General features: G+C 42.6%; 1 protein-coding gene across 1 annotated transcript in view; it reads left to right on the top strand.

Annotated features, from left to right (window-relative positions):
* The window catches only part of LOC136217504 (uncharacterized), a gene marked incomplete at its 5' end in the record, with an annotated part of 222,921 nt that overhangs the window by 189,781 nt on the left and 6,849 nt on the right, over positions 1-26,291 (top strand). The window contains 2 exons of the mRNA XM_066004096.1: positions 18,232-19,297; positions 25,150-25,248. Of these exons, the coding sequence (XP_065860168.1) occupies positions 18,232-19,297; positions 25,150-25,248 (1,165 nt within the window). The remainder of the gene's footprint in view (positions 1-18,231; positions 19,298-25,149; positions 25,249-26,291) is intronic.

The following is a 26,291-nucleotide window of genomic DNA, read 5'->3' as shown; positions in this document are numbered from 1 at the left end:
ATCTGTAATTACATGCATTCGGAAATACAAAGTAGAGACACGATATCCAAAAGCCGCATTTCAATTATCACAGGTCATATGTTTAAGAAAAAGGACACATGTTCAATTAAACGAGCTTAAGAGGATAGCTAAATAAAACACCTCACCATAGATAGTTCACTCAATTCACACAATTTTGGTGGCTAAAGTGTTTACTCTCGGCTTATGTTCTTGCTTAGGATTACGTTGATTTTGCACGTTCATCCGAGTTCCTCTACTATGCTATATGACTCCGATGATATCAAAAACAGCCTCGAATTGGGGTTGTAATGTGGTTAGAGGGTTAAAGGTACAACAAAGGTTAGGAGTTCTAGCGCTAGAAAAAAAACAGAGTTTAAAAATGGCTTTAGCAAATTGCGAAGTGGTTGAGCTTTTTATTCACATATTTTTTTCTGAGACGTTCTAATTTTGAGAACTGGGAGATAGGGTTCTCCTTCTTTTGTTCGTCTCTTTTCTTTTTCTTTTCTATTTTTTTTCTTTTGGATAGTAATGCTCATTCACATCCTAGCCTTTTGGCTTGCTACTATGGTGCCATAAACAAAGATAAAGCGCTAGAAGAAAACAAAGGCTCAATGCGAGCTTTGCAAAAACTCGGGTTAAGTAACAAACCAAGTGTCGGTTTGCAAAAATTGGGTTAGAATGAAAGAAAAATATACAAATTACAAAAATACAGGCTCAAAGGGGCTTCCTAGAGTAGATGAAAAAAGAGAAAATAAGGTAAAGAAAAGGTTAATTCTAATGAGGCTGATTCATCGTTTAACATCTCAAATCATCGCATGTAGGTTCAACTCAGTATTAGGTGCAAAATCTGTAATCTTCCCACAAGTCAAAGCATTCACACAAAAATGTCAAGAAAAATAGCTTTTTGATGTTCGCTCTTGGGCTCAAATTCAACTCACAGTTCTTGGGTTTCAAATTTGTGCTTACTAGTTCTCCCCAAACTCAAGTTTAATATCACATGCCTTCAATTCTTAAGTTATCTACCTAAGTAATGATTTTAGCATTTCTTCCAAACTAGGGTCTAAATGCAAACTTTAGCTCATGCTTTTACAGATACAAGGATTGTGTCCTACACCTAAACTAGTTGTTATGCAATCTTAGATTCGGTTCTCAACCCTCACGGACAAATAACGAAGTTTAGGTTCGAAGGAGGTTCACAGTTTTAGGTCTTAAACATGCAAAAACATAAATGAAGCATAAATAAAACCCGAAAACGTTAAACTAAACTAGACACGACGCAACATAAATTTAAAATTTATACAAATTTTTGTAAGTTTGTCTACCCCTCCTCCTCACACTTAAAATATGCAATAAGTTCCAACATTGCATCTAAAAACATAAAACACAAGTGTAAAAAGTTAGGGTGGAGAAGACAACTTACTGATCGGCCGTGGGATATGGCCATGGCATGTTGTAGCGCTCATAGTAGTTTGCCGCTACGTACTCGAGACCCGTGAGCCTCCGATCCATGTTTTGCTCAAAATTAGTGAACCGTTGGTCCATTTGCTGAATAGTGTTGAAGGTTCGGAGGTTGAGATCCCGCATTTCTGCCATCATCGTGTTCATAGCTTGGAATTGAGCCTGCACCCCCGGCTCTTGGTACTCCGTTTGGTACCCTTCTGCTGCAGCTGCAGCTCCTTCCCCCTCAGCTTCTACTTGCTCTTCCTCTCTTTGTTGTGGTGGTCTCCGTGCCCGTTTCCGTGTCTGGCTGCTTGAGCTTGCTCCTGCAGATGGATCCCTATTCAAAACTGCATGAAAAGTAGATCTCCCTAAAAAATTAGCGTTAAGTAGTGTAGGATGGAAACCATCTTCGGTAATGACCAAGCCTTTGAACTGGTCCTCAAGGAAGTGGGTCACCAAATAACCAAGCCCAATGGAGCCGCGTTTCTTACTTGTTTGGCTCTGGAAACCTTCAAAGATGGTTTTAACATTGTCAATAGGTTTATTATTTGCCACACACCACAATACAAGCACTTCTGTGCTAGAGACCTTGTTACTCTCGTTCTTGCCTAATAGGTTATGTGCTACAAATTTGTGTGCAAGATTTAAGAGTGGGTCTCGAAGAGAGATTAGGCTAGCAGTGTGATAGGGACGTTTCGCCCCTATCTTTTAGCGTGGGTTACGGCTTAATTTAGGACCAAATAAATAAGTTTAATTACAAAAATAACGAGTTTTTAATAAAATAACAAAATAAAAATAAAATCCGTGTTTTCGGTTCTTTGTCTTTTTTTTATTAAATTTAGAAAATAAAACGTCAAGCTAACTCGGCTCTCGAGAATTGTATTTCAGGTACGAGTAAGGAGCAAATTCCCACCGACATACGCGGGGCGTATCCACCTCCACGCGGGGCGTGTTATCCAGTCAGAACTGATTGAGCAATCCACAGGCACCACGTGGGACGTACCCACTGATACGCGGGGCGTATCAACCACCACGCGGGGCGTATCAACCACCACGCGGGGCTTAGATGCAATAATAGTCTCAATCATGAATGTCAGACTGCATGATCTTCTAAGTTAACTGCTCCTACGCGGGGCATCCCACCTTACACGCGAGGCGTATATAGGAGTTCTTCAACCTAAAAGATCCAGGGACTCATATATGCGGGGTGCTCTTCAGGCTACGCGTGGCGTAAAAGACCTAATTCAAGCTACTAAATCTCAGGAGCTCAACCACGCGGGGCGCACCCCAGTCTACGCGGGGCGTGGTTGAGACAACAAGATCTGAATTTGGTCCACATGCAGGAATTATTGATGAAATGGGCAAATACGCGGGGCGTCCTCTACCATACGCGGGGCGTGTCATGGGAATTCTGCAGAAATAATGTATCTCCATGCTTGTATCTTATGAATTTACAATTTTACCCCTAGCTTGATATGTATAAATAAGAGTGATTAGCACTCATTTAGGCATTCAGATTTTACATAGCAAAAACTCTTTCACCTTAAGAGCTTGTTCGTTTATTCCGGCATTCCGTTAAAGCTCCGTTCCATCTTCGTTCACCAAGCTCGAGAGTTCCACCTCCAAGTCCTAAGAGACGGCCTTGAGTCCGGTTAGCTAGTTCCGAGGGTGGATTCTTCCCTTTTCACTTGCTAATTAGCTTGTACTCTTCCTATGTACTAGGCTTGGTTGTATTCCATGTTTACGTTTTCCATATTTATAATTTATGATTTACAATTTCTACTTCTTTATATGTGTTGATGCTTGCTACTTGTTTTGATATTCGTAATTGATTATTGTGTAGGGGAACGCGATTTCCGATGCCATTCGGGCTATCTTTAGGGATTCATATAGGTGTTGCCTTACCGGAAGTGACGCACCGGAAACCGTAGGAATTGACAAGCCACAGAACTTACGGGCCCTAATTTCTAATCCCAAGCATTAGACACGCCTTGACTAGGAACCACATAGTCTAAGTACTTCACGGGTCTGTCACACTACACGTAGTCGTCATTGCAAGAGTAAATCATTAACCGTATATTTTGGGAGTCATTGTTTATCATACTTATAACTTATCACCATCCATATCACTTCGTAGAGTTTTCGTTATATAAATCTGTCTCACCCGTAGTTAGGAGTAGTTTGTAGTTGTTTCCCAAATCAACTCAAAGTATTCACTGCTTAGATAACGTATAAAACCGAGTCGTTTAATACTTGTAGTTATAAATCCCGTGGATTCGATACCCGGTCTTAACCGGATTATTACTTGATACGATGGGGTACACTTGCCCCTAAGAAGATCACATCCGTAGTCATAACTTACTTATCATAATATATATTTCATAAGCTCTACCTAGGCGCCACGCGCATCAAGTTTTTGGCGCCGTTGCCGGGGATTTATAATTTCTTGCAATATTAGACAAAAACGTTTTATTGTTAGTTTAAGCATTCTTTTTGTATAAATTGTTTATAAAGTGTTTATATATACTTTACTAACACTATTCTTTGTATACTTAAATTGTTCTTTATTCCTTTATTTATTTTATGTCCACCCGATCTTGGAGTGATACTCTCGTTCCTATTGATCTTGAAATTGAACGTACTCTTTGTAGGATTCGGAGAGAGAAAATGGCAAACCTCAACAATGAAGCTAACCAACCCGAGGCCAACCAAAGGCCGCCTGTTCAACCCGTGAACAACAACCACAATGATGGAGGCAATGACACGCGCTCGATGATGGAGATTCTTGCTCTGCATCGCCCTCAAAATCGCAACGGAATCGTCACCCCCACCATTCCAGCCAACACATATGAAATCAAGACTAGCATGATCCAACCGATCCAACAGCTTGGTCAATTCAGAGGGGAACCCCATGAAAACCCTAACGAACACCTCGATAAATTTCTTATGTGTGCCGAAACTTCTCGGCAAAATGGTGTTCCGGTTGAGGCCGTCCGACTAAAGTTGTTTCCTTTCTCTTTGACAGGACAAGCGTTGGAGTGGTTGCACTCGTTGGAGGCAGGATCGATTACATCATGGGAGGAGCTTGAGAAGGAGTTCCTTTCTTACTACTTCCCGCCTTCCAAAACGGTTAAGTTGAGGAACGACATCACTACCTTTCGGCAGATTGAATACGAAGCCCTTCATGCGGCTTGGGCAAGATTTCGAATGTTGCTTCGAAGCTTCCCGCACCAGGATATCCCTAAGCACGATTTGGTAAGTACTTTTTATCACGGATTAACGCCTACTAACCGTGCTACCGTGGATTCTGCAGCAGGTGGGGACCTGTTTAGGAAGTCGGCCAGCGAAGCATATGAGCTCATCCACAAGCTGGCAAGGAAAAGCGTACAGTGGCAAGAAGATCGGCTTGTCGGACCGCCACGACATCAAACGTTCGACATGGAGAAAGAGGCTCCAAAAAGTTCCATGGCGGAAATGAATAAGAAACTTGACGCTTTGATAGCACAGTTGAGCCTCAACAAAGATGCACATGTCCTGATGTGCAATCATTGTGGTGGAGATCATGACGGACTTAATTGCCATGCCGGTAGCCCTTTCGCCGGCGACACCGAAAATGTAAGTTACGTGGGAGGCAATCAAAGGTACAACCCTAACCTGAACTCCTACTCACACCACCACAATAATAATGACAGCGGATGGAGGCCTCGATACCAACACCCTAACTTGTCGTACGGCAATAATAACAATGTATTGAGGCCCCCACCCGACTTTCATCAAGAATACCAGGAAAATGGGCTAAGGCAATCACAAACCATGCCCGGTGGTCGGAACACTCAGCCTCCCGACAACATGCATGGCCAATCGGTAACTTCCTTGTTAAAGGATATCCTAACCCGTCTTGCCGATAGTGAGGAGTTTTGCAGGGACCTTAGCCGCCGGGTAGCCCATTTGAATCGTCAGCAACAGGAGAGGTAGTTAGGAACTCTCCCGGCAAACACCGAGCAAAACCCGCGGGGCAAAAATAGAGAGTCCGGACAAGCAATAACTCTTCTTAACAGTAGAAGTTCGGACCCATCGAGTTCTAACTCGGGCAGTCTACAATAAGCCACCGCAAGAGAAATTCGAGCTACTCCGACTCTAAACGTAGCCTCGGTTTGCATCCCTCATACCCTTTTGTTTATATGTATCATATCCGTTTTTTTTACCGTATTTTTATTTTCTCTCTTTTTCTTCGTATGCATTGTCTTTTTCTTTCCATTTTCTTTATTTTTCCCTTCTATCTTTTTGTTTCTTTTAAATAAAAATCCACGAAAAAACAAATCTCATTAACATCCAAAGTCTTACGCGGAGCGTACGCACCAGTATGCCCTGCGTAGACAAGTCTCTGATTCTATTAAGTGTGTTCAAACACATGGCTACGCGGGGCACCGTACCTTTCAGGCCCCGCGTCCTTGGTCCAGCCAATTCGCCACCAAAAATAACGGCCACGCGGGGCGTACACACTGCCACGCCCCGCGTAACCTTCGACCGTTAGGTCTTTTCCCAAATAAACGCCACGTGTAAGGACACGCGGGGCGCCCCCTAGGGCACGCCCCACGTATCCTGAGGGAGTTTCGAATTGCAAACCCCCATGACAGCTTTTCCCCTTCCACCTCTCCCATCACTCTTTCCTTTTCCCCAAATATCTTTCCCACTTCTCTACTCCACCTCTTCTAACATCCAATCACCCTTCACCTTTTCAAATTCAAACTTCTTTAACTTCCCTCTTCATTACTTTTCCTTTAACCACCCTCTTAATTACTTATTAAAATAATAAAAACATTAAATAGCAATTAAAATCCATAAAAATTCACAAACACTTTGAAAAAACCAAAAACAAAAATGCTTCCACTTCCTTCTTCCACGCGGGGCGTACCCCTAGGCACGCCCCGCGTCCTCGCCATTCTCCCACGTAATTTTACCCAGAAGGTGTGATACGCGTGGCGTGCCTCCCTACACGCCCCGCATGCCATGCCTATTTCTACGTCAAATAAGATCAGGCGGTGGGATACACGTGGCGTGGCCCCTTCACGCCCCGCGTATCCCTCTAGGAATCCGCATTTCACTTGGATTCCCACTCCTCCCCTATTTATACTCCTCCCCCTTTCCTACCTAACTCCCTTACACTCACTCTACCTCCCCATATTCCTCCTACACTCTTCCCACTCTTCCCAAATCATGACTCGTAGTAAGAGACCCGCTAGTGACCGTCCCCCGTGGTCCACTCATGCCCGCTCCTCTCGCTCCCAACAACACCAATCACCACCACCACCCGAAAGGGAAGCCACACCACCACTCACCCAAAAATACAACGCCCCATTTCACCTCCACACCAAAGCGGAGGTGGTCTAATACCTCACCGTCTCTACTTCCACCATCATGGCCCTTCCTTTTATCGATCGTAGTATTCTCGACCACTACGACCTTGGTAATGCGTTCGAAGATCATCTACGAGCCCTTGGTTGGCACGACCATTTTCGTGCCTGCCATCTTGTGTACCCATCACTAGTTCAGGAATTCTTCTCCACCCTTGACTCTAATGGTGTCCCCGGGGCCGCCCTCTTCAACTTCCGCCTTCATAACCATCCTTACTCCATTGACACGGCCTGGATCCGCTCCCATTTCACCAAGCAAACGGAACCAGGCACCACCCATTGGCCCTCCGATGACACTGCCCGTGAATTCTGGGCCACTATCACCGGCTCGGACACCTATGATGTATCCAACCTCCACACGGGAAACATCCGCGACCCCATCCGCGACCCCATCCTCTACCTCCTCCACCTCTTCATCAGCTATTATTTTACGGGGAAGTCTGAGTCTAACAAAGTCAATAAGCTCGAGCTCTTGGCTTTGTATTGTTCCGCCAACGGTCTCACATTCGACCTCTCTTTCTTTGTTGCTACTATGATCCATCACATGCCAACCCGAAAGCGTGCCAAACTTGGGCTCGGCCATCTTGTCACTATTTTTGCCACTACCGCCCTTGGCGGCGCCGCCCTTGACCGCCTTCGCCACCTAGAACCCCGCCACTTGGAGAAAAACGCCTTCAAGTCCCTCAAACGCTGTGCCTCCAGCCTGGGTGAGAGTTTGGGGGTGGGCGAGCAACAAGCGAAAGAAGGTTGGGACTCTGACCTCGGACTCAACTTTAGTCTACCCCCCAACCACGACTTCAACTCCATCTACGCCCGGTTGGATATTTTGGAGGGAAACCAACGACGTGATCGGACCCACTTTGACTCACGCTTCGACGCCCTCGATGCTCGCCTCGATGCCTCCGAGGCTCAACGGTAAGCGGATAGGGCCAACTTTGATTCCTTTACCCACTCCTTCTTCACCCATTTCAACATCCACGGGCATCCTCCTCTGCCTCCACCCTAGTTTCCATTTGTTTTTCTGTTTTTCGTTGTTTTATGTTTTTTTTCCTTTTCGTGTTTATGTTTTTAGTTCGTTTTTTTTTTTATGTTTCTTTTGTTTTTGTTATCTTTTATGTTTTTCTTGTACCCTCTTTTTCTTTTTTATATATCTATCTCTTTTTCCCTTCTTAAAATTTTTCTTTGTGTTTGGTTTTGTTTATTTCCGCTTTCCGTGTTCGTTTTTCTGTTTATGCATGAGTAATAATGTACACGCGGGGCGTGCCCCATTCCACGCCTCGCGTGCCCAAACTTCTGCCTTCCAAACTGGCCTAAAACTCGGAACACGCGGAGCGCCCCTCTAAGTGCGCCCCGCGTATCCGTATCTCTGGCCTCCGAATGCTTAATTTGCACCTCCTACGCGGGGCGCCCCCCTGGGTACGCCACGTGTAGGACCTGACCTTCAGGGTCCTTTTTCACTTCTACCGTTATTTTTTTTTGTTTTCTTTTCTTTTGCGACGTCCTTGGAATAGACGTCATTTTAATAACGCGGATGGCCCTGCAACCCCGCACTCACCGTTTGTTTTGCACTAACAAAAACAAAAATAAAAATCAAATAAATAACAAAATAATTTGTTTTGCACTAACAAAGACAAAAATAAAAATCAAATAAATAACGAAATAATTAAACTAATTTATTGATTCTCAAAAATTTTCCAACACACTACCTCCCTCGGAAATTAATTAAAAGTTCCGTTATTTATTCTTAAATGTAAAGACGTTGAAACAAAGGATCGATTTAATTAAGAAGTTTTAGTCTTGATTCTGAAGTTATAGAATTTATGCAAAGCCTAAGTTCATACCAAACAAAAGCATTGAGTCCTAACCCACAGGTTATCTCTATAATGAAATTTAAAAAGACAATAAAAACGGGATGGTTGAAAATTTGACAAGAACTTGAACGTACACATTTTTGACCCGAATTTTTGTGAGGTATCTTTGAGCCTAAAAGAGTTCGTACGAGAACTCTATTTCTTTCACAATTTTTCGAGAGCTTTGACTTCACTCGATTCATAGAGTCTGCACCTAATACCGGGTTAAGTACACTTATGTTGGTAAAAATGGCAATAGATGATAAAACGAACCCACTTAGGCTAATTCTTTTCTTAAATTATTTTTCTCGTTTTCATTAACCTCTAGGAAACCCCCTCGAGCCTATTAACCGACCTCTTTGTTAATACCTTTTTAACATCTAACCCTTTTTCCTCTTGTTTAAATACCAACAAAATCAAATCCCACCAGAATTACCCGAAATAAGCCAAGACCTTGACAAGTGAGCACCATGAGCTCTCGAAATCATTTTTGTGCCGCTCTCAAAACAAAAAAGAAAAAGAAAAAACACAATAAAGTGCAAAAAGGCATTCTCAAGCTCCACCCGAGCAATTTCGAGTTACATCTTACGAACTCGCTAAGGCCAAAATAAAAACACAGTGCGATCATCAAAATGGTGTTTGAACTCGAGTTTTTAAAAATTAACCACTAAAAAGCCACCCATATTACAACCCCCCTCCAGGTTCATTTTTAATATTGCCTAGACCATAACATAGGAGGAAAAACCCGGATGAAAATACAAACTCAAAGTGACTTCGAGTAAGTGCAAAGGAGACTGCAAAAACACCGACCCACCAAGATTTGAGCGTAAGAGTGAAATCCCTTGGTGAGGTACTATCGGGTTCTCAAAAGATAATCGACCCCCGTTGATATTGCCTATTAAATTTGATCATGGAGGTTTCAAACAAGTTTTGGTCGCTCATTTGTTTACGTAGGTACTTGCCGAAAATCTTGCATAAAACTTTAGCTTTGGGATCACGCACTTGGTAAAACTAACCAAAGGTTTGTTTCTTAATCATCCCAATCCTTTGTCTTTCGACTTCTTTTACTTGAGGACAAGTAAAACTTTAAAGTCCGAGGAGGTTGATAGGGACGTTTCGCCCCTATCTTTTAGCGTGGTTTACGGCTTAATTTAGGACTAAATAAATAAGTTTAATTACAAAAATAACGAGTTTTTAATAAAATAACAAAATAAAAATAAAATCCGTGTTTTTCGTTCTTTGTCTTTATTTTTGATTAAATTTAGAAAATAAAACGTCAAGCTAACTCAGCTCTCGAGAATTGTATTTCAGGTACGAGTAAGGAGCAAATTCCCACCGACATACGCGGGGCGTATGCACCTCCACGCGGGGCGTGTTATCCAGTCAGAACTGATTGAGCAATCCACAGGCACCACGTGGGACTTACCCACTGATACGCAGGGCGTATGCAATAATAGTCTCAATCATGAATGTCAGACTGCATGATCTTCTAAGTCAACTGCTCCTACGCGGGGCATCCCACCTTACACGCGAGGCGTATATAGGAGTTCTTCAACCTAAAAGATCCAGGGACTCATATACGTGGGGCGCTCTTCAGGCTACGCGTGGCGTAAAAGACCTAATTCAAGCTACTAAATCTCAGGAGCTCAACCACGCGGGGCGTACCCCAGTCTACGCGGGGCGTGGTTGAGACAACAAGATCTGAATTTGGTCCACATGCAGGAATTATTGACGAAATGGGCAAATACGCGGGGCGTCCTCTACCATACGCGGGGCGTGTCATGGGAATTCTGCAGAAATAATGTATCTCCATGCTTGTATCTTGTGAATTTACAATTTATCCCCTAGCTTGATATGTATAAATAAGAGTGATTAGCACTCATTTAGGCATTCAGATTTTACATAGAAAAAACTCTTTCACCTTAAGAGCTTATTCGTTTATTCCGCCATTCCGTCAAAGCTCCGTTCCATCTTCATTCACCAAGCTCAAGAGTTCCACCTCCAAGTCCTAAGAGACGGCCTTGAGTCCGGTTAGCTAGTTCCGAGGGTGGATTCTTCCCTTTTCACTTGCTAATTAGCTTGTACTCTTCCTATGTACTAGGCTTGGTTGTATTCCATATTTACATTTTCCATATTTATAATTTATGATTTACAATTTCTACTTCTTTATATGTGTTGATGCTTGCTACTTGTTTTGATATTCGTAATTGATTATTGTGTAGGGGAACGCGATTTTCGATGCCATTCGGGCTATCTTTAGGGATTTATATAGGTGTTGCCTTACCGAAAGTGACGCACCGGAAACCATAGGAATTGACAAGCCACGGAACTTACGGGCCCTAATTTCTAATCCCAAGCATTAGACACGCCTTGACTAGGAACCACGTAGTCTAAGTACTTCACGGGTCGGTCACACTACACGTAGTCATCATTGCAAGAGTAAATCATTAACCGTATATATTGGGAGTCATTGTTTATCATACTTATAACTTATCACCATCCATATCACTTCGTAGAGTTTTCGTTACATAAATCTGTCTCACCCGTAGTTAGGAGTAGTTTGTAGTTGTTTCCCAAATCAACTCAAAGTATTCATCGCTTAGATAACGTATAAAACTGAGTTGTTTAATACTTGTAGTTATAAATCCCGTGGATTCGATACCTGGTCTTAACCGGATTATTACTTGCCCCTAAGAAGTAGCGTCTAGTAGAGATAAAGCATTTAGGAAGATCACATCCGTAGTCATAACTTACTTATCATAATATATATTTCATAAGCTCTACCTAGGTGCCACGCGCATCACAGTGCTGGAGTCATAATCTGACAACCCGGTCAATTCGTACCAGGCATCGCTCAAAGTCATGGGTTTTTTAAAACCCGAGACTGCATCACTTGGGCTATAAACTCCCATGCAAGCTGTTATGATTGTATCACTGAGGCGATAAGGTCTACCATTCAGTCGGAAGGAGTATTTATCAGTACCTATGGGTGTCTCCTTTTTCAGGGTACTTAGAAACTCTATAGTGTAGTTATCATAGGCGACAGTTTTTTTTTGTGGCTAGGTGATACCAGCCTTGGAACTTTAGGATTTCCTTGAAATCCTTGTCCAATCCTATAGATGCAAAGTACTTTTGGTCAATGATGATTCGAGGGGAGTGGTCTTGTTTGGAAAAACGATCATATAATTTCCCCTCGCTCTCATCGATTAACCCAAAAGGAGAACCATACTTATCTTGCAAGGCGTCACTGAACTCGATGTCGGAGTCGGCCTCGTTGTCAACAACAACCTTGGCTTTGCCTTTTCTGCCCATAGTTCCTGAAAATAAGAAAGGAGACCAAAACGGACTAGTCAGAATACACTCACATAATCATACCTAAATACCCAAATATCCACCCTATAGACATGATTGAAGTTTAGAGACTTAGGGACCAAAATGTAAGGTTTTGGTCCCTAAAATGAAGTAATTAACCCATAACTCTTAATCCGTGCAAAATCAACGAGGCCCGGCGACCAAAAAGTGTTAAGAATGCGAAAAGGGGTCCTATTAACAAGTTTTCAACTATAAACTGCATAGTTGAGTTTTGAGCAACAATGGAGTTTTTACCCAATTTGAGCAATTCCTCTAAAAACTCACAAATTAAGAACTCAAATCATTCCTAAAGCACATATTGATAATAACAATGTCATAAATTGCAAGAAAATTAAGAAAAACAAGCAAGCAATTGATCTATTTGAAAAAAAGTAAAAATTCCCAAAACCTAGGGTTACCCAATACTCAAAAACCAATGCTCTAAACTAAAATCTAATCCTAGAATCATGTGAGAAATCAAAAATAGGTAAGAATCCATACCTTGTTTGTTGATTTCGGGTTAGAAACGAAAATTTGGGGTTAGGGTTGTGAGAAAGAAAAAGAGAGAAGAGTGGAAGAAGATGAAGAAGGGGGATGAATGTTCATCCCCCTTATATATATATATATATATATATATATTTAGTTCGGGATTTAAAAATCCCGAACCCTTACTCGTCTCGGCCGAGCTGGCCAACTCGGCGAGCTGGGCGGCAGCGCCCAGCTCGCCCGAGCTGGGCCTCCCGGGGCAAATTTCTGCGATTTGTTTTTTTTAGTAAAGAAAACAGGACGCATATACGGAGGTTCAAAAATTGACAATCTAAATGAAAAGAAACAGAAACGATGAAAACAGCTAACAAAAATTCATAAAAAGGAAAAACGCAAACTTAAATGATTGTTCAACTTTTGAATTTAAACCGGGGAAAATCCGATTTTTCCCCCTTACTCAATCATTTCTCAGGATCTTTGGGTTCTTCTCCGTTGTGCTTGGGAGAGAGCCATGCGGCCTTTCCTGTCTGTCCCTATTGATCTGAGCTACCTGATTGCTCAGATCCTTTCAGAAGGCTTCATTATTAGCAAGCCTAGCCGAAATCTCCTTCAGGAGAGTCACCACTTCGTCAGATTCCTTAGGAGGTTGCATTGGCCCTTAGTTTTGCTGTTGATATGGGGGCTGATAGGGGCGTTTCGTCCCTATCTTTTAGCGTGATTTACGGTTTAATTTGGGACTAAATAAATAAGTTTAATTACAAAAATAAGTAGATTTTAATAAAATAACAAAATAAAAATAAATTCCGCACTTTCGGTTAATTGTCTTTATTTTGAGTAAATTTAGAAAATAAAACGTCAAGCTAACTCGGCTCTCGAGAATTGCATTTCAGGTACGAGCAAGGAGCAAAAATCCACCGACATACGTGGGGCGTATCACCCTCCACGCGGGGCATGGAACACACTGTCAGAAATAATTGCTCTATCCGCAGGCACCACGTGGAACTCACCCACTGCCATGCGGGGCGTATGGGCAATGATCAGCAATAATGTCTCAATCATGAATGTCAGACTGCAGGATCTTCTAAGTCAACTGACAATACGCGGGGCGTACAACCATATACGCGGGGCGTGTATGGGAAGTTCTTCAAGATAAAATTCCAGGAACTCATATACGCGAGGCGTCCCCCAGGCCACGCGAGACGTAAAAGACCTAATTCAAGCAATAAAATCTCAGAAGCTCAACCACGCGAGGCGTACCCCAGTCTACGCGGGGCGTGGTTGAGACAACAAGATCTGGATTTGGTCCACATGCAGAAGATTTCTGACGGAATGGGCAAATACGCGGGGCGTACTCCACCATACGCGAGGCGTATCATGGGAAATCTGCAGAAAATCATGTTCCTCCATGCTTGTATCTTGTGAAATTACAATTCTACCCTTATCTTGATGTGTATAAATAGGAGTGACTAGCACTCATTTAGGACACCTTTTGATATACAATTCTTGATATAGATTAAGTTCTTGTTTTTTAGTTTTAGATTTTAGTTTACATAGCAAAACTCTATCATCTTGAGAGCTTGTTCGTTGATTCCGGCATTCCGTCAAAGTTCCGTTCCATCTCCGTTCACCAAGCTCGAAAGCTCCACCTCCAAGTCCTAAGAGACGGCCTTGAGTCCGGTTAGCTAGTTCCGAGGGTGGATTCTTCCCTTTTCACTTGCTAATTAGCTTGTACTCTTCCTATGTACTAGGCATGGTTGTATTTCATATTTACATTCTCCATATTTATAATTTATGATTCATAATCTCTTTTTCTATATATGTTTTGATGTTTGTTACTTGTTTTGATACTCATAATTGATTATTGTGTAGGGGAACGCGATTTCCGACGCCTTACCAGAAGTGACGCTCCGGAAACCGTAGGAATTGACAAACCACGGAACTTACGGGCCCTAATTTCTGATCCCGAGCATTAGACACGCCTTGACTAGGAACCACGTAGTCTAAGTACTTCACGGGTCGATCACACTACACGTAGTCGTCATTGCAAGAGTAAATCATTAACCGTATATGTATTGGGAGTCATTGTTTGTCATATTTATAACTCATCGCCATCCGTATCATTTCGTAGAGTTTTTGTTATATAAATTTGTCTCACCCGTAGTTAGGAGTAGTTTGTAGTTGTTCCCCGAATCAACTCAAAGTATTCACCGCTTAGATAATATATAAAACCGAGTCGTTTAATACTTGTAGTTATAAATCCCGTGGATTCGATACCCGGTCTTAACCGGATTATTACTTGATACGACGGGGTACACTTGCCCCTAAGTAGTGGCGTCTAGTAGAGATAGAGCATTTAGGAAGATCACATCCATAGTCGTAACGCACTCATCATAATATATATCATCGTAGAGCTCTACCTAGCCGTTTACGCGCTATCAAGTTTTTGGCGCCGTTGCGGGGGATTTATAATTTCTTGCAATATTAGACAAAAATGTTTTATTGTTAGTCTAAGCATTATTTTTGTATAAATTGTTTATATATACTTTTTATATACTTTTTACCAACAACATTCTTCCTTGTTTATAATTTATTTCATTTATTTATTTTATGCACACCCGATCCCGGAGTGATACTCTCGTTCCTATTGATCTTGAAATTGAACGTACTCTTTATAAGATTCGGAGAGAGAAAATGGCAAACCTCAACAATGAAGCTAACCAACCCGAGGTCAACCAAAGGCCGCCGGTGCAACCCGTGAATAACAACCGCAATGGTGGAGGCAATGACATGCGCTCGATGATGGAGATTCTTGCTCCGCATCGTCCTCAAAACCGCAATGGAATCATTGCCCCCACCATTCCGGCCGACACATATGAAATAAAGACTAGCATGATCCAACTAATCCAACAACTTGGTCAATTCGGAGGGGAACCCCATGAAAAACCTAACGAACACCTTGATAAATTTCTTATGTGTGCCGAAACTTCTCGGCAAAACGGTGTTCCGGTTGAGGCCATCCAACTAAAGTTGTTTCCTTTCTCTTTGACAGGACAAGCGTTGGAGTGGTTGCACTCGTTGGAGGCGGGATCGATCACATCATGATAGGAGCTCGAGAAGGAGTTCCTTTCTTACTACTTCCCGCCCTCCAAAACGGTTAAGTTGAGGAACGATATCACGTCCTTTAGGCAACTTGAATGCGCGGCTCTCCATTCAGCTTGGGCTAGGTTCCAGAAGTTGCTCCGAAACTGCCCCCACCATGACATCCCTAAGCATGATTTGGTAAGTACCTTCTACCATGGTTTAACTCCCACTAATCGTGCAACTATTGATTCCGCCGGAGGTGGGGATTTGTTTCGAAAATCGGCAAGCGAGGCTTACGAGCTCATCCACGAATTAGCTAGGAAAAGTGTCCAATGGCAAGAAGATCGGCTTGCTAGACCCTCGCGACATCAAACTTTTGCCGAAGAAGATGAGGCTCCCAAGATCTTTATGATCGAGATGAATAAAAATCTAGACGCCTTAGTGGCACAATTGAGCCTCCAGATCACATTGCGGTGGTAACCACCATGGTAAGGATTGTCAAGTCGGAAGCCCTTTTTCCGGCGACACCGAGAGCGTAAGTTATGTAGGGAGACAACCGAGGTATAATTCTAATTACAACTCCTTCCATAACTCGAATGCTTATCACCACCGTAATAATAATAATAACAACGGATGGAGGCCTCAACATCCACACCCGAATTTGTCTCACGACAACAATCAAAAGGTGTTGAAGCCCCCATCCGGATTCCATAATGAGTTCAGGGAGCAAGGTTTGGGCCAATTCCCCAATAACCAAGGAGGACAAAGTTCTCAACCTCCTAGCAATGCGCAAGACTCTATGGTAATTAATCTCTTAAGAGAAATATCTTCCCGTCTTGCTGACAATGAGGCTTTTTGCAGGGATTTGGGACATCAAGTGGCCCAATTAAGTCACCAACGACAAGAGAGACAACATGAGTTTCTCCCGATTAACACTGAACAAAACCCGAGACCAAAGAACCGGGAGACCGCACAAGCAATAACTCTCCGTAGTGGTAAGGGTTTAGAACCACTAGTTCCAAAGGCGACTCCAACCGCTCCAAAGGTAAGTGACGAACCGGAAGTGGTAAGCAACCCCGGTTCGGATCCGAAACCCACAACTTCCTCGGATAAGAATAAGAATGTGTGTGATCCAATTGGGGCTTACGTACCGAAGCTCCCTTTTCCACAACGACTTAAAAAGGAAAAATTGGACCATCAATATGGCAAGTTTTTGGAAATCTTTAAGAAACTTCACATTAACATCCCACTTGCGGAGGCATTGGAACAAATGCCCACCTATGCGAAGTTTATTAAGTAAATCCTCGCCAAAAAGAGGAAGTTAGAACACAACGAAATGGCAGTGCTTACGGAGGAATGCTCCGCGATTATAACGAATAAACTCCCACCTAAACTCAAGGATTTAGGAAGTTTTTCTATCCCATGCACGATTGGTAATGTTGAGTTTAGTAGAGCTTTATGTGATTTAGGTGCTAGTATCAATCTAATGCCTTTGTCTATTTTTAGGAAGCTCGGCTTGGGAGAGCCAAAGCCTGCCAATATAACGCTTCAATTGGCCGATAGATCCATTGCCCGGCCAAAAGGAGTTGTGGAGGATGTCTTAGTGAAAGTGGACAAGTTCATTTTCCCCGCCGATTTTGTGGTGCTCGACATGGCGGAAGACGATTCGGTACCGATCCTCCTAGGACGACCATTTCTTGCAACGGGTAGGACTCTCATTGATGTCCATGAAGGTAAGCTCATCCTACGGTTGCAAGACGAAGAGGTAGAGTTTAACGTATACAACTCCATGAAATTCCCGTCTCATACCATGGAGGATTGCAATTTTTTAAATTCCGTAGACTCTATTGATCTTTTTGTTGAGGATTTTTGTGATAGGTCTTCTGCGGGAACCTCTTCAGAAATAGATGGTAATGAGCATTTGGATGAGGATCCATTGAACAAGCCGTTTGAATACTCCTCCGAGATAGAACAATGTCTGTTGGCAAGGAGCCGGTTCGAGGGTTTGGACCAGGATAGCAAAGCAAAACCAAAGTCATCTCTCGAAGAGCCTCCGACTTTGGAACTTAAACCCTTGCCTCCTAATTTGAAATATGTGTTTTTGCAACCTCCTAATTTCTTACCCGTTGTTATATCTTCACTTTTGACAGAGGAAATGGAGGAAGCATTGATTGCGGTGTTACAAAAACACAAAGGCGCATTTGGATGGACCATTCACGACATTAAAGGGATTAGCCCCACCATTTGCACACACCGCATCTTCATGGAGGACAAAGTCAAACCCTCCGTGCAGCCGCAACGATGACTTAACCCCAACATGAAAGAGGTAGTGAAGGCTGAGGTAATCAAACTCCTCGACGCAGGTATAATCTTTCCTATCTCCGATAGTCCATGGGTTAGTTCGGTCCAATGCATTCCCAAAAAGGGGGGCACTTCGGTGATGGAAAATGATCAAGGGGAATTAATTCCCACACGAAAAATAACGGGGTGGCGAGTATGCATTGATTATAGGAAACTTAATGAAGCCACCCGAAAAGATCATTTTCCCTTGCCGTTCATTGACCAAATGTTGGAAAGAATGGCGGGGCATAAATTCTTTTGTACCCTCGATGGCCTATCCGGCTATATGCAAATCCCCGTTGATCCTTCGGATCAAGAAAAGACGATGTTTACTTATCCATATTGGACATTTGCATATAGGCGGATGCCGTTTGGGCTTTGTAATGCCCCCGCCACCTTTCAACGGTGCATGACGGCTATATTCTCCGAGATGATTGAGGATTTCATGGAAGTCTTCATGGACGATTTTTCTGTTTTTCGGTCGTCCTTTGAAATTTGTTTAAGCAATCTTGATAAAGTCCTTCAACGTTGCGAGGACACTAACCTAGCTCTTAGTTGGGAAAAGTGTCAATTTATGGTTCAAGATTGTATCGTTTTAGGACACAAGGTGTCCGGGGAGGGAATCGCGGTCGATCCGGCCAAGATTGAGGTGATTGAGAAATTGCCTCCTCCAGTAAATGTTAAAGGAATTCGGAGTTTCTTGGGTCATGCGGGGTTTTATAGGCGATTCATTAAAGATTTCTCTAAAATAGCGACCCCCTTGACCCAACTCCTCTTAAAGGATGCAAAGTTTAGTTTTTCATCCGAGTGTTTGCTTGCATTTAATACGCTAAAGGAAAAACTAATTAATGCACCCATCATGGTAAAACCCGATTGGAGTCTTCCCTTTGAACTTATGTGTGATGCGAGTGATTTGGCTGTAGGTGCTTGTTTGGGCCAACGGGTGGATAAAATTTTCCGACCCATTTTTTATGCGAGCAAAACGCTCAATGAAGCCCAACAAAACTATTCCATTACGGAAAAAGAGATGCTTGCTGTAGTTTTTGCTTTCGATAAATTTAGATCATATCTCATGTTATCCAAAATTATCGTATACACTGACCATGCAACTCTCAAGTACCTAATGACTAAGCAGGATGCCAAACCACGGTTGATACGGTGGATTCTACTCCTACAAGAATTCGACATCGAAATCAGGGATAAAAAAGGAGTGGAGAATGTCGTGGTCGGCCATCTTTCCCGGTTACAAAGTGAGCAAGCCACATCTCTGGAAGTTGTGGAGATCAAGGAGACCTTTCCCGACGAAACTCTCTATGCGGTAACACCTTTACCTTGGTATGTCGATATGGCGAACTACAAAGCCGGGGGGCCACTTCGGCCCAAGTCGGACTATGGCAAAGGTTCTACAATGTGGCTTTTATTGGCCTACCTTGTCCAAGGATTCCCAAGACTTTGTCAAATCATGTGACGTTTGTCAACGGAGCGGGAACATCTCTCGTAAACATGAAATGCTCCAACAAGGGATCCTAGTTTGCGAACTCTTTGATGTTTGGGGGATAGACTTTATGGGACCTTTCCCTAAGTCGCATAACAACTCCTACATTCTCGTGGCGGTTGACTACGTGTCCAAATGGGTGGAGGCCGTCGCCTTACCCTCAAACGACTCTAAGGTGGTAGGGAAATTTATAAAGAAAAACATCTTTACTCGGTTTGGAACCCCTCGAGCTATCATTAGCGACGGAGGTTCCCATTTTTGCAATCGCCAATTCGACCAACTCTTACAAAAATACAGGGTTGCACACCGAGTCTCCACGCCCTACCATCCGCAAACTAGTGGACAGGTCGAGGTTTCTAACCGCGAACTAAAACATATCTTGGAAAAAACGGTTAGTTCCTCTAGGAAAGACTGGAGCCTAAAGCTCGATGACGCTCTTTGGGCCTACCGCACGGTGTTTAAAACGCCTATCGGGATGTCTCCTTATCGTGGAAATCGTGTCATTTACCGGTGGAATTGGAACATAAGGCCTATTGGGCTCTGAAATTTTTAAATTTTGATGTGCAGGCCACAGGGGAACAACGTCTCCTCCAACTCAATACCCTTGATGAACTTCATCTCGGTTCGTACGACAATGCCAAGATTTACAAGGAACGTACGAAGAAATGGCACGACAAGCACGTGCAAATCAGGGAATTCAACAAGGGGGACCAAGTCCTCCTATATAATTCTCGCCTCCGCCTGTTCCCAGGAAAATTAAAAAGTCAGTGGTCGGGACCATACATCATTATTAATGCCCACTCGTCCGGAGCGGTCGACATCCAAGGTTCCGACAACGTAACCCACCGGGTGAACGGCCACCATCTGAAAATATACTGCGGAGGCACTCTTCCACGACACGGCGAAGCCACATCCCTCCAAACACCGTAAGCATGCACACATCACGAGAAAGTCGAGCTACTCCGACTCTAAACGTAGCCTCAGTTTGCGTTCCTCAAACCCTTTGTATATATGTATCATATCTGTTTATTCTTTCCTTCATAGGCTTCTTCAATTAAAATCAACGAAAAAACAAATCCCATACTAATCCAAATTTCTTACGCGGGGCGTACACACCATCACGCCCCGTGCAGCCGAGTCTCTGGCACTATTTTTACAATTCACGCGAAGCGTACATACCAGTGCACCCCGCGTAGCCAAGCTTCTGATCTTTTTACTAAGTTCAAATGAATGGCCACGCGGGGCGCCCCTCTTAGTGTGCCCCGCGTATCTGAGTCTCTGGCCAAAGTACACTTAAAACGCATCTCCTACGCGGGGCGCCCCCCTGGGCACGCCTCGCGTAGGACCTGACCTTCAGGGTCCATTTTTCAATTCCATCTTTATTTTTGTTTTTGTTTTTCTTTTCTTTTGCGACGTCCTTGGAATAGACGTCATTTTAATAACGCGGAGGGCCGTGCAACCCCGCACTCACCGTTTGTTTTGCACTAACAAAAACAAAAATAAAAATCAAATAAACAACAAAATAATTAAACTAATTTATTGATTCTTAAATTTTTTCCGACACACTACCTCCCTCGGAAATTAATTAAAGTTCCGTTATTTCTTCCTAAATGTAAAGACGTTAACACAAAATATCGGTTTTAGTAAGAAATTTTAGTCTTAATTCTAAAGTTATAGAATTTATGCAAAGCCTAGGTTCGTACTAAACAAAAGCATTGAGTCCTAACCCACAGGTCATCTCCATAATGAAATCTTAAAAGGCAATAAAAATGGGATAGTTGAAAATTTGACGAGAACTTGAACGTACACAATTTAACCCGAAATTTTGTGAGATATTTTTGAGCCTAAAAGAGTTCGTACGAGAACTCTATTTCTTTCACAATTTTTTGAGAGCTTTGACTTCACTCGACTCAAAGAATTTGCACCTAATACCGGGTTAAGTACACTTATTTTGGTATAAATGGCAATAGGTGAAAAAACGAACCCACTTAGGCTAATTCTTTTCTTAAATTATTTTTCTCGTTTTCATTAACCTCTAGGAAACCCCCTCGAGCCTATTAACCTCATTTTGTTGTTAATACCCTTTTAACAATTAACCCTTTTTCCTCTTGTCTAAACACCAACAAAATCAAATCGCACCAAAGCTACCCGAAATAAGCCAAAGCCTTGTTAAGTAAGCACCATAAGCTGTCGAAATCGTTTTTGTGCCGCTCTCAAAACAAAAAGAAAAAGATAAAGAGCAAAAGGCATTCTCAAGCTCCACCCGAGAAATTTCGAGTTATATTTCGAACTTACTAAGGCCAAAATAAAAACACGGTGCGATCATCAAAATGGTGTTTGAACTCGAGTTTCCAAAAATTAACCACTAAAAAGCCACCCACGTTACAACCTCCTCCGGGTTCATTTTTAATATTGCCTAGACCATTACATAGGAGGAAAAACTCGGATGAAAATGCAAACTCAAAGTGACTTCGAGTAAGTGCAAATGAGAGTGCAAAAACACCGACCCACCAAAATTTGAGCGTAAGAGTGAAATCCCTTGGTGAGGTACTATCGGGTTCTCAAAAGATAATCGACCCCCGTTAATATTGCCTATTAAATTTGATCATGGAGGTTTCAAACAAGTTTTGGTCACTCATTTGTTTGCGTAGGTACTTGCCGAAAACTTTGCGTAAAACTTTAGCTTTGGGATCATGCACTTGGTAAAACCAACCGACGGTTTGTTTCTTAATAATCTCAATCCATTGTCTTTCAATTTCTTTTACTTGAGGACAAGTAAAACTTTAAAGTCCGAGGAGGTTTGATAGGGGCGTTTCGTCCCTATCTTTTAGCGTGATTTACGGTTTAATTTGGGACTAAATAAATAAGTTTAATTACAAAAATAAGTAGATTTTAATAAAAATAACAAAATAAAAATAAATTCCGCACTTTCGGTTAATTGTCTTTATTTTGAGTAAATTTAGAAAATAAAACGTCAAGCTAACTCGGCTCTCGAGAATTGCATTTCAGGTACGAGCAAGGAGGAAAAATCCACCGACATACGTGGGGTGTATCACCCTCCACACGGGGCGTGGAACACACTGTCAGAAATAATTGCTCTATCCGCAGGCACCACATGGAACTCACCCATTGCCACGCGGGGCGTCCCACCTTCCACGCGGGGCGTATGAGCAATGATCAGCAATAATGTCTCAATCATGAATGTCAGACTGCAGGATCTTCTAAGTCAACTGACAATACGCGGGGCGTGTATGGGAAGTTCTTCAAGATAAAATTCCAAGAACTCATATACGCGAGGCGTCCCCCAGGCCACGCGAGACGTAAAAGACCTAATTCAAGCAATAAAATCTCAGAAGCTCAACCACGCGAGGCATACCCCAGTCTACGCGGGGCGTGGTTGAGACAACAAGATCTGGATTTGGTCCACATGCAGAAGATTTCTGACGGAATGGGCAAATACGCGGGGCGTACTCCACCATACGCGAGGCGTATCATGGGAAATCTGTAGAAAATCATGTTCCTCCATGCTTGTATCTTATGAAATTACAATTCTACCCCTAGCTTGATGTGTATAAATAGGAGTGACTAGCACTCATTTAGGACACCTTTTGATATACAATTCTTGATATAGATTAAGTTCTTGTTTCTTAGTTTTAGATTTTAGTTTACATAGCAAAACTCTATCATCTTGAGAGCTTGTTCGTTGATTCCGGCATTCCGTCAAAGTTCCGTTCCATCTCCATTCACCAAGCTCGAAAGCTCCACCTCCAAGTCCTAAGAGACGGCCTTGAGTCCGGTTAGCTAGTTCCGAGGGTGGATTCTTCCCTTTTCACTTGCTAATTAGCTTGTACTCTTCCTATGTACTAGGCATGGTTGTATTTCATATTGACATTCTCCATATTTATAATTTATGATTCATAATCTCTTTTTCTATATATGTGTTGATGTTTGTTACTTGTTTTGATACTCGTAATTGATTATTGTGTAGGGGAACGCGATTTCCGATGCCATTCGGGCTATCTTTAGGGATTCATATAGGTGTTGCCTTACCGGAAGTGACGCTCCGGAAACCGTAGGAATTGACAAACCACGGAACTTACGGGCCCTAATTTCTGATCCCGAGCATTAGACACGCCTTGACTAGGAACCACGTAGTCTAAGTACTTCACGGGTCGATCACACTACACGTAGTCGTCATTGCAAGAGTAAATCATTAACCGTATATGTATTGGGAGTCATTGTTTGTCATATTTATAACTCATCGCCATCCGTATCATTTCGTAGAGTTTTTGTTATATAAATTTGTCTCACCCGTAGTTAGGAGTAGTTTGTAGTTGTTCCCCGAATCAACTCAAAGTATTCACCGCTTAGATAATATATAAAACCGAGTCGTTTAATACTTGTAGTTATAAATCCCGTGGATTCGATACCCGGTCTTAACCGGATTATTACTTGATACGACGGGGTACACTTGCCCCTAAGTAGTGGCGTCTAGTAGAGATAGAGCATTTAGGAAGATCGCATCCATAGTCGTAACACACTCATCATAATATATATCATCGTAGAGCTCTACCTAGCCGTTTACGCGCTATCAGGGGCATGGCAAGCCCCTGCTCTCTGTGCTCTTGAACAAAACCGTTGGGAGGTCTAAGCACATTTTGATTTGAATTCCCGTAGGATAGGTTCGGGTGCTGAGGCCTCATGTAGTTGTTGTTGTTGTTGTAGGAGTTGTAGTTGTTGTTGTTGGGGTTGTAGTTGTTATAGTTCTGGTTGTACCTCGGTTGTCCCCCAACATAATTAACCATCTCCACCCCATCTCCAGCAAAAGGGCTACCTGCTTGACAATCCTTTCCATGGTGGTCGCTGCCACAATGCACACATGTGGGAGGTTGGCAAAACTTAGCCAACATGACATCCATCTTCCTACTCAGATCCGCAACAACCGGGTTTGGTTCCTGATCTTCCACAGTAAACACCCACTGCCTTGAGGGGCTAGCGAGTTTCTCCTCTTGCCACTGCACACTCTTCCTTGCCAGCTCATTGATCATGTTATACGCTTCTGTTGCGGTCTTCCTGAACAAATCTCCGCCCACGGCGGGGTCCACAGTAGCTCGGTTAGTGGGCGTCAAACCATAATAGAAGACGCTCACCAATTGATGTTTAGGTATGTCATGATGAGGGCACATGCGCAACATTTTTCTGAATCGGGTCCAAGCTGCATGGAGTGCTCCGTGCTCAGTTTGGTGGAATGAAGTAATTTCACCCCTCAGCATCACTGTCTTCGAGGGAGGAAAGTAGTAGGATAAGAACTCCTTCTCCAAACCTGCCCATGTGGTGATTGACCCGGGTTCTAATGTTCTCAGCCATTCCAAAGCTTGCCCAGTTAGTGAGAATGGGAATAGCTTCAATCTGACATCATCTTGGGGAACCCCGTTCGTCCTTGCAGTGTCTGCACACATCAAGAAGCGATCCAGATGATCATTTGGGCTCTCATGCACTTCCCCTCCGAACAATCCCGTCTGCTGAATCAAGTGAATTATGCGTGACTTGATCTCATAAGAGTTAGCTAAAATATTTGGGGCGACAATCCCAGCCAGGTGCTGGTGTCGGTGAGGCTCTAAGATCTCGCTCATCGAGCGGGTGTCAGGTCCTGGTTCAGTGTTCTGATTGTTCCTATTATTGTTGGTCTCAGCCATCTTGATAGGCTCAATGATTTCGTCTGGCTTGATAGTCCTGTTTTGCTTGCTCCTGCGAAGAGTACGTTCAAGTTCAACGTTAAGAGGGACACACGGTATTTCCGCCGATCGAGTATGCATATGCTGAAAAGAAAAGATAAATAAAAATAAATAAAAATGTTTTCCTTAAAGAAGGAAAGTATAACTACCGAATATACAAGTTTATCATACAGTATCATCGTACAATGTTATATAGTCTTACATGAGTTCGTTTTTGGTGAAACAAGTAATATAAATTTTTACACGACAACACGCCACGTTCGTATGGCATATATATAGAGATTAAGAATGTATAACCTAATTTATTCAACATTTGAACAGGTATATAATAATATTTAAACAAGTATAGACAAGTGATGCGGATTCCGGAGAATCCTCACTAAGGGATAAATGTACCCCATCGTTATCAAGTAATAAATTTCTGGTTTAAGTCCAGGTTATCGTCCACATGATTTATTTCTGCAAGTATCAAGCTACTTGGTCTCGGATGTTATCTAGGCTTAGGGGGTTTTGAGTTTGGTTTGTTTAATTAATCTACTCCTAGGTTGAATTATACTAATCCTAGCTAAGTTATCTAATCCTAACTAAATTATCTAAGTTATTCTACGCCTAACTAAGTTACTCTACCCCTAATTGATCTTTCATTAATGAAACTGTTCGAAGGAACATGGTATGAACGATAATAATAAAGATAGATTATCAAGTCTATTGAATAAAAACCTAATCTGAGTCACTTGTATTCAAGGCGATTAACCCTACTTACCCTCCTGAGGTTCCTAGCGCGTGATTCCCTAAGGCCGAAACTAGGTCTAAGGCTCAGTAAATTAGCGCTTAATCAACTAAGAGGTCGTCAATCTCCTAGGCTCTGACTAGGTCAGATTCAGCTCGCAATATGTGCCTACTAGATTTTGGGGCTTTTGAATGAGTTAAACCAATTGAATAAAGCGTAAGACAGAGATTAGACAAATAATCATAGAACAAAACAAGAGCTAAATTATTATTAAAGGCGAAGATAATTGTCACAAGATACAATAAGTCAAGTTCGGCAACGGTATCAAAGAGTACAAACATGGAAAGATAAAAGGAGATACAAAAATCC

The sequence above is a fragment of the Euphorbia lathyris genome, chromosome 2, assembly GCF_963576675.1.
Source record: "Euphorbia lathyris chromosome 2, ddEupLath1.1, whole genome shotgun sequence".
Classification (NCBI taxonomy): domain Eukaryota; kingdom Viridiplantae; phylum Streptophyta; class Magnoliopsida; order Malpighiales; family Euphorbiaceae; genus Euphorbia; species Euphorbia lathyris.
The sequence above is the reverse complement of the archived record's forward strand: the minus strand, read 5'-3'. Positions and strand labels throughout refer to the sequence as shown.